At 35.7% G+C, this 9,244-nt stretch overlaps 1 protein-coding gene across 1 annotated transcript in view; it reads left to right on the top strand.

Moving 5' to 3' along the window:
- OPA1 (optic atrophy 1 (autosomal dominant)) overlaps positions 1 to 9,244 on the top strand; it is a gene marked incomplete at its 5' end in the record, with an annotated part of 96,090 nt that overhangs the window by 57,063 nt on the left and 29,783 nt on the right. The window contains one exon of the mRNA XM_008589883.1: positions 6,924 to 7,064. Within this exon, the coding sequence (XP_008588105.1) occupies positions 6,924 to 7,064 (141 nt within the window). The remainder of the gene's footprint in view (positions 1 to 6,923; positions 7,065 to 9,244) is intronic.

Below are 9,244 nucleotides of genomic sequence, written 5' to 3'. Positions count from 1 at the left end.
GTTTCCCCTATGTTTTCTTTTAGGAGTTTTATATTTTCAGGATGTATATTTAATTCTTTAACACATTTTGAGTTGATTTTGGTATATGGTGAGAGATACGGGTCTAGTTTCATTCTTCTACATATGGATGTCCAATTTTCCCAGCACTATTTATCAAAGAGACAGTCTTTCCCAGTGTACATTCTTGGTGCCTTTGTTGAAGATCAGTTGGCTGTAGGTATATGGGCTGATTTCTGGGTTTTCTATTCTGTTCCATTTGTCCAAGTGTCTGTTTTTATGCCAGTAACATGCTGTTTGGGTTACTATAGCTTCGTAGTTTAATTTGAAGACAGGTAGTGTTATGCCTCTGACTTTATTTTTTTTACTCAAGATTGCTTTTGCTATTCAAGGTCTTTCATTGTCCAATGTGAATGTTAGGATTGTTTTTTCCATTTCTGTGAAGAGTGTCATTGGTATTTTGATGGGGATTGCATTGAATCTGTAGAATCACTTACAGGCATTTTCACAGTGTTAATTCTTCCAATCCAAGTGTATGGAATATCTTTCAATCTTCTTGTATCCTCCTTAATTTCTTTCAGCAGTGATTTGTAGTTCTCATCATAGAGCTATTTCACATCCTTGGTTAACTTTTATTCCCAGGTTTTTTGTGTGTGACTACTGTAAATGGGCTAGCTTTCTTTATTTCTTTTTCTGCTAGTTCATTGTCAGAGTATAAAAAAGCTACTGATTTCTGCAGGTTGATTTTGTATCTTGCAATTTTGCTGAAATCATTTATGAACTCTTAAGAGTTTTTTTTGTAGAGTCTTTAGGCTTCTCTATATTTAGGATCATATCATCTGCAAACAGGGACATTTAGACTTCATCTTTTCCAAGCTGGATACCCTTTATTTCTTTCTCTTCCATAATTGCTCTGGCTAGTACTTCCAATAATATGTTAAATAGGAGAGGCAAGAGTGGGTATCCTTGTCTTGTTCTCATTCTTAAGGGAAAAAATTTCAGCTTTTCCCCATTAAGGTAGTTGGTTTGTTGTATATGACTTTATTTGTGTTTAGATATTTTGAGAGTCTTTATCATGAATGGATGTTGAATTTTGTTAAATGTTTTTTCTGCATCTATTGAGATAATTATATGGTTTTTGTCTTTGATTTGTTGATGTGGTGTATCACACTTTATTGACTTGTATATGTTTACCATCCTTGCATCCCTGGAATGAATCCCACTTGTATCATGGTGTATAATTTTTTTGATGTGCTGCTGTATTTTATTTGCTAAAATTTTATTGAGGGCTTTTGTGTCTGTGTTCATCAGAGATATTGGTCTGTAGTTTTCTTTTTTTGCTGTATCTTTGTCTGGTTTTGGTATCAGGGTAATGTTTGCCTCATAGAATGAGTTTGGGATATTGGCCTCTGTTTCAATTTTTTTGAATAGTTTGAAGAGAATTGGTATTAATCCTTTAAAGGTTTGGTAGAATTTGGCAGTAAAACCATCTGGTCCTGGGCTTTTCTTTGTTGGGAGACTGTTGACTACATCTTCAGTCTCTTTGCTTGTTATTGGTCTGTTCAGGTTTTCTCTGTCTTCTTGGTTCAGTCTATGTAGTTTGAATGTGTCCAAAAGTGTGTCCATTTTCTCCAGGTTTTCAAATTTGTTGGCATGTAGTTGTTTATAGTAGTCCCTAATGATTCTTTGTATTTCTGTGTTATTGGTTGTGATGTCTCCTTTTTCATTTCTTTTTTTTTTTTTTTCCTTTTTGTCCTTTTTTACTGACCGCCTTTTTGTCCTTTTTTACTGACCAGTAACGGGATCGCAACCCTCGGTGTCGCGGCCGTACCGGGGACCGGCAACGGGATCACAACCCTCAGTGTTGCACCTGCACCGCACTCAGCCAGTGAGTGCGAACCGGTCTCCACATGGGATCCGAACCCTCAGCAGGAGTGCCGCCGCGCTCCCAAGCGGCGCACTCTCCAGTGCGCCACCGGGCCAGCCCTCCTTTTTCATTTCTAATTTTTGTTACTTGTGTCTTCTGTTTTCTTTTTGTACTTAACCTAATTAATGGCTTGTCTTTCATGTATCTTCTCAATAAAACAACTTCTTGTTTCATTGATCTTTTGTATCATTTTTTGGGTTTCTATTTCATTTAGATTTGCTCTGATCTTAATTATTTCTTTCTTTCTACTAACTTTGGGGTAGGGTTGTTCTTGTTTTTCTAGTTCTTTGAGGTATAGCATTAAGTTGTTCATTTGCCATCTTTCTAGACTTCTGATACATGTGCTTATTGTGATAAATTTCCCTCTTAGTACTGCTTTTGCTGTGTCCCACAGGTTTTGGCATGATGTGTCATTATTTTCATTATTCAAGAACTTTTTTGATTTCTTGTTTAATTTCTTCTTGGACCCATATGTCATTCAGGAGAATGTTGTTTAATTTCCATGTATTTGTATAGTTTCCAAAGTTTCATTTGTTATCAGTTTCTAGTTTTAAGCCATGTGTTCTGTAAAGAATACATGAAATAATTCAATTTTTTAAAAGAGAATGTTGTTTAATTTCCATGTATTTGTATAGTTTCCAAAGTTTCATTTGTTATCAGTTTCTAGTTTTAAGCCATGTGTTCTGTAAAGAATACATGAAATAATTCAATTTTTTAAAAGAGAATGTTGTTTAATTTCCATGTATTTGTATAGTTTCCAAAGTTTCATTTGTTATCAGTTTCTAGTTTTAAGCCATGTGTTCTGAAAAGAATACATGAAATAATTCAATTTTTTAAAAGAGAATGTTGTTTAATTTCCATGTATTTGTATAGTTTCCAAAGTTTCATTTGTTATCAGTTTCTAGTTTTAAGCCATGTGTTCTGAAAAGAATACATGAAATAATTTCAGTTTTTAAAAATTTGTTGAAGCTTGATTTGTGACCTAATATGTAGTCTATCCTGAAGAATGTTCCATGTGCTGATGAGAAAAATGTATATTCTGTGGTTGTGGGATGAAATTTTCTATATATGTTTGCCAAGTCCAATTGTTCTAAAATGTGGTTTAGATCTTGTGTTTCTCTGTTGATCCCTTGCCTAGATGATCTATCCAATGTTGAGAGAGGGATGTTCAGGTCCCCCACTATTATTTGTTTCTGTCTCTTTCTTTAGGTCTAATAGTGTTTGCTTTGTATATCTGACTGCTCCAATGTTGGGTGCATATATATTTATGATTGTTATGTCTCCTTGCTGGGTAGATTGCTTTATCATTATACAGTGGCCTTCTTTGTTTCTCCTTATGGTTTTTGGTTTAAAGTCTGTTTTATCCAATATAAGAAAAGGTAAACCTGCTCATTTTCGGCTTCCATTTGCATGGTATATCTGTTTCTATCCTTTCATTTTTGGACTGTGTGTGTCTTTTCAGGTGAGTTGAGTCTCTTGAAGTTAGCATATTGTTGGGTCTGTCTTTTTAATCCAGTTAGTCTGTCTTTTGAGGATTAAATTCCTTTTACATTGAGAGTTATTATTGACAGTTGTTGATTTACTCCTGGCATTTTTTTTTCCTGATTTTTGTTTGGAGAGTTTAAATATCTTTTATTCCTTTCTTTCTGTTTTATTGTTTGTCTTCCATGTTTCTTGGTTTCTTGAAGTAATTAAATAAGGTTCCTTTTTCTTTATTGTTTGTATTTTTGTCCTACGAGTGGATTCTGTTCTTTCTTGTGTATTCATGGTAGTGATGGTTATTTTTCAAATACCAGATGCAGTACTCCCTTGAGGATTTCTTGTAGGGCTGGTCATGTGGTGGTGAACTCCACAGTTTTTGTTTGTACAGGAAGTATACTATTTCTTCTTCATTCCTGAAGGTTAGCCTTGTTGGGTATAGTATTCTTCATTGGCAGTTTTTGTCTTTTAGTATTTTAAATATATCATCCCATTCTCTTCTGGCCAGTAGGGTTTCTGATGAAAAGTCTGTTGTTAGTCTGATACAGGCTCCGTTTTAGGTGACTTGATGCTTTTCTCTTGCTGTTTTTAAGATTCTCTCTTTGTCTTTGAGCTTCACCTGTTTGACTATAACATGTCTTGGAGAGGACCTTTTTGGGTTGAATCTGTTTGGGGATCTTTGAGCCTCCTGGATCCGAAGGTCTGCATCTCTCCTTCTACCTGGGAAGTTTTTCACTATTAATCATTGAATATGTTTTCAATGCCTTTTCCCTTTTCTTCCCCTTCTGGAACACCCAGGATTTGGATATTTGTGTGCTTAAGGCTGTCTGGTATCTCTCTTAGATTTTCTTCATTTTTTTTTCAATTTTTTCTTTTTTTTGTCTACCGGGGTCATTTTGAAAAGCCATCTACAAGATCAGAGATTCTCTCTTTTGCTTGTTCTAGCCTGCTGTTTAAGATCTCTGTTGTGTTTTTTATTTCATTGAATGAATCCTTCAGTTCAACAAGCTGTGCTATGTTCTTTTTTATGGCATCTATTTCTTTGCACATTTCTTCCTTCAGGTCCTATATACTTTTGACCATTTTGTTGTGTCATCTGAGTTTTCTTGTATTTCATTGAGTTTCCTTAGGATTGTTGCTTGAAATTCATTTTCAGTCATTTCAAGGACTTCCTGTTCTGCAGGATCTGGTATTTGAGAGTTATTAAATTCATATTTTCCTGTTTTTTTCATATTTCCAGTATCTCTGTGCTGGTGTTTAGTCATCCGTTAGAGCAGTTGCTTTTTCTAGTACTCTGGAGTAGAGTTTGAGGAGAGGGAGTTCCTCTTGTAGATATTTTATAATGACAGTTGAGTGGGGTATTTTAATATTGGATCCAGGTAGATGCAATATTGTAGTCTCTGTGTAAGTACTTTGGTTGCATTTAGTGTTAGAGTTGTGTGAGAGTGCTCTTTGGCCTAGTCCCTGTGGCACTTAGTATTTCCTTGCTGAAGTTGGTGACACTACGTTGGTTTGTCAGGATGTGGGCAGTTTTTCAAATTTTGGAGGGTAGTGCCTTGGAGTCTTGTCCCTCTTAGGTTAAGATGGGTGTATTTGAGCAGGCCTGTTGGCACCCTGGTTAGCTCTCCCTGACCCTGATGGGTGCCCAGGGGTATACTAGTACACCTCAGTTTGAATGGGTGACCTTGAGTGAGTTTTCTCTTTTTTCTTTCCTCTTTCCCTGGGTTCCACTAGTAATTCTCCTTCTGTGTATGCCATTGAGTGGTCAGCAGGTCTCCTATGAGGTAGCAGGGGCTGCTGGTATGGCAGTAAGCCACCCTGTGGCAGCAGTTGCTGTGGTGGTGTCTGTCACAGCCCAGTCCTTCAGCACTATTGTCTGCAGCAGTAGCAGGCAGTGTTGCTGATGGTGTGGCTGCCTGCTGTGCTGGTGCCCTCATCAGTGGCTGCGTCAGGCTCTCGAGGGGCTGGGTTTGCCAGGGTCCCATGCAGCTGCCCGTCATGCTGGCACCCTTGGTGGCGGCTGAGTTGGGTTCTTGGGGTAGGGCAGGGCTTGTCAGGGTCCTGTGTGGCTGCCTTTTGTGCTGGCGCCCTTGGCAGTGGCTGGGTCTCTCACATTGCAAGTTTAGGTAGCTGTGTAACAATTCCTTCTGTCTTTTTGAGTGACAGGACTGAAAATTCTTCCCTTTGAAACAGTCTCACCTTTTCTGAGCTGAACAAGTGGAGATGTTGGTCAGGATAGATGGGAGAGCAGTTGTCTTCCGAAGGACACGTGTGGTAGTAACAGTGGAGTGGTGATGAGTGGAAAGGTGAAAGTGAAAACACAGAACAGGACAAGTTGGGGAACAACATTATCAGATATTCTTCCTACCTCAGACTTAATAGCAGATGTTTAAGCAAACAATGAAATGTCTCTTTATATTTCTTCTAAAGTGTCACATTTCCAGAGAGTGTTAATTAGTAGTTCCATTTCTATTCTTCCTACCTCAGACTTAATAGCAGATGTTTAAGCAAACAATGAAATTTCTCTTTATATTTCTTCTAAAGTGTCACATTTCCAGAGAGTGTTAATTAGTAGTTCCATTTCCAGCCAATTATTTGCATTTAAGTGTTATTCTTGTGTAAATACTCAAATTCCATGGCTGTGGTATAGTTTGGAGTGAAGGGCTGATGTAGTCAGTTTAGAGTAATTAGTGAATTTGAAGCTAGTTTTTTTTTCTAATCATACAGTTTTGAAAAATAAGATAGCTGTGGTATAGTTTGGAGTGAAGGGCTGATGTAGTCAGTTTTGAGTAATTAGTGAATTTGAAGCTAGTTTTTTTTTCTAATCATACAGTTTTGAAAAATAAGATAAATTTAGTCTGTTATAGTATAAGAGTCTTGTTTTCAAACTTAAAACTAATGTGTGTATGTTTTTCTCCTTTGGTGAAGAGATTATGAACAATTACAGAGAAGTGGCTGGAAGTGACTTTAAGAATGATAGGTACCTCACAGGAGCAGTCTGAAGTATGATTTTTTAATGAAAAGCCCTTTTAAAAGAATCAAACTGTGCACTTTACTTTATATTTAATTTATCAAATAAAAAACATGTCAACAGGTACAAGTCCTTACAGTAAACTAGTTCTTAGATATGAGGCATTTATAGAACCTCCTCTCTTCCCATTTATTCAGGGAGCTTATTCATAGACCCAAATTATACCCTATGGTCAAGAAAGAAAGAAACTGCATAGTAAAATGCCTGATGCTGTAACTTCAAGAGTAAAACATTTCAGCAAAGGTAAAAAAACATAACAAATAGGACAAATTCCTGTTTTTTCCCCCCTCATAAGGCAAGTTGTTCTGCATTCATAGGCCTGTTACCTGTATTCATAAATCAGGGTACTGTGTTCTTTCTTATTTGTTGTGATTGAGTTTGCATCACCTATTAGGCAGCAGTAATATATTTATTAAAATTGGCATTCTGTTTTTACAAGTGCTAAATTATGAACCATCTAAACACAGTCCTCTTTTAAACATTTTAAAGTGTGTCCACAATGAAACCAAGAATGAATTGGAGAAGATGTTGAAATGTAATGAGGAGCACCCAGCTTATCTTGCAAGTGATGAGATAACCACAGTCCGAAAGAACCTTGAATCCCGAGGAGTAGAAGTAGATCCCAGCTTGGTAATAAATATTGCTGAAAAGCATGAATTTGTCTCATTAATCTTTGTTTCTTACAGTAAAATGTTGCTACTTCTAATGTGTTATTTAAATGTTTAAATGCTTAATTAGACTTTGATTTTGTGTACCTTTGCTGATAATACAAACTTAGTCATTCTGATTGTGTGAAGAGTAGAAATTTTTTTCTCGGTATTGCTTTTTTAAGAGTAACACTTCAATTTGTAAATGGGAAATTGAGACTTGAGCAAGTTCAGCAGCTAGTTCTTGCAAACCAGCCCAGATGTTTGCACCACATCACTGTGTGTGTATATACGCAGACACTTCAAAAAGTTCATGGAAAAATTCATATTACCTTTTAATTCTATCTTCCCACAAACTTTCTGAGTATGCTCATATATATGTACGTGTGTGTTGACCCTTATACAATGCAGGGGTTATATATACAGTTGACCCTTAAACAATGCAGGGGTTTGTCAAAAATTTTTGTATAGCTTTTGTCTCCCCCAAAACTTAACTACTAATAGCCTACTGTTGACTGAAGCCTTACCAATAACATATACAGTTGATTAGCACATATTTTGTATGTTATGTGTATTATATACTGTATTTTTACAATAAAGTTAGCTGGAAAAAGGTAATATTATTAAGAAAAATAACATATACAGTTGATTAGCACATATTTTGTATGTTACGTGTATTATATACTGTATTTTTACAATAAAGTTAGCTGGAAAAAGGTAATATTATTAAGAAAATCATAAGGAAAAGAAAACCATGAGAGATCACTTTTTACTGCATCTAGTATACAATTTAAATTGGAGAGATGAACTGCTCATGTAAAGATAATTAGTGTCACATGGTGTTTCAGGAGGATACTCACAACACTCACCAGAATAGCAGCAGGAGATGGTTGTGAAATTATTTCAGTAGTACTGTATGTACTACAGTTAATTTTTTTTTTCCTTTTTTGTTTTTTTTACTGACCGGTAACGGGATCGCAACCCTCGGTGTTGTGCCCGTACCGGGGACCGGCAACGGGATCGCAACCCTCGGTGTTGTGCCCGCACCGCGCTCAGCCAGTGAGCGGGAACCGGTCTCCACATGGGATCCGAACCCTCGGCGGGAGCGCCACCATGCTCCCAAGTGGCGCACTCTCCAGTGCGCCACTGGGCCGGCCCATACTACAGTTAATTTTATGCAGTTATGATTTAATACTGCATTTTTATGTTTGTTTACATTTCTCTCTACTATAAATGGTGCCATATATGGTCTTTTAAGTGCTTATGTGCATAAGTTTTGATAAGTTTTAACTTTTTATAATACTTTTGTGTATATTTTAAGGTAGAAAATGATAAAATAGACTAGTGTGTCTACATATATTTTATGTATTCATGGCATACCTAAATTTTTCTTAATTTTTTCAATATTTCTAGGCTACACTGTTTGCCAAGTTTTTTCAAACTGTCACAATTCTCCAAAAAAATTTACCATGTATTTATTTTTAAAAATGTGTGTATAAGTAGACCCCTGCAGTTCAAACTCGTGTTGTTCAAGGGTCAACTGCATATCTTTTATAGTAAAATGTAACTCAATTAAATGAGTGAATGTAGAAAAAATGTTTTTATTAAATTGGATAAGACCTTTGGATGCTGTCTTATTTTTCTCATTTATAATAAATATGAGGATAAAAATAGTCTACACTTCAGGCTACTTTTTACTTACCTTCTTGATGCTTATTGGGGGCAAATTTTTGCTCATTTTAGTGTTAGCTTAAGTGAAAACCAATTAGAAAGTAAATCTAGTGGAAAAAACAATTAAATAAAATATTTCAGAGCCACATATTAATATTTTTAAAGATTATCTTCTATTTATGTTTCTGTACTTGAAGAATGAGTATGCTTATTTTAAATTCCACCAGAAATCAGAACAAGGAAAGAAGAAAAATGGTAAAACTCAAAACAGTTAAAGTTGTATATATCTAGCATTATTTATAAGTTGAAAATGAGATTAAAATTAATGATTACATGAGATTTTTAGTTGAATATAGATTGAATTTATCCACATTGGTCCTAGCTCTCATTAACAATAAGTTGTATTTAGTTTGATACTTTTAAGCTTTATGTGGCTATTAGGAGGGATTTTCTCTCAAAAGTGGAATGGAAGAGGATATGTGATTTTTTTTT

This window comes from Galeopterus variegatus, unplaced genomic scaffold (genome assembly GCF_000696425.1).
Source record: "Galeopterus variegatus unplaced genomic scaffold, G_variegatus-3.0.2 Scaffold5724, whole genome shotgun sequence".
NCBI lineage: Eukaryota > Metazoa > Chordata > Mammalia > Dermoptera > Cynocephalidae > Galeopterus > Galeopterus variegatus.
Note: the sequence above shows the minus strand (reverse complement) of the source record. Positions and strands in the feature narration are given on the sequence as shown.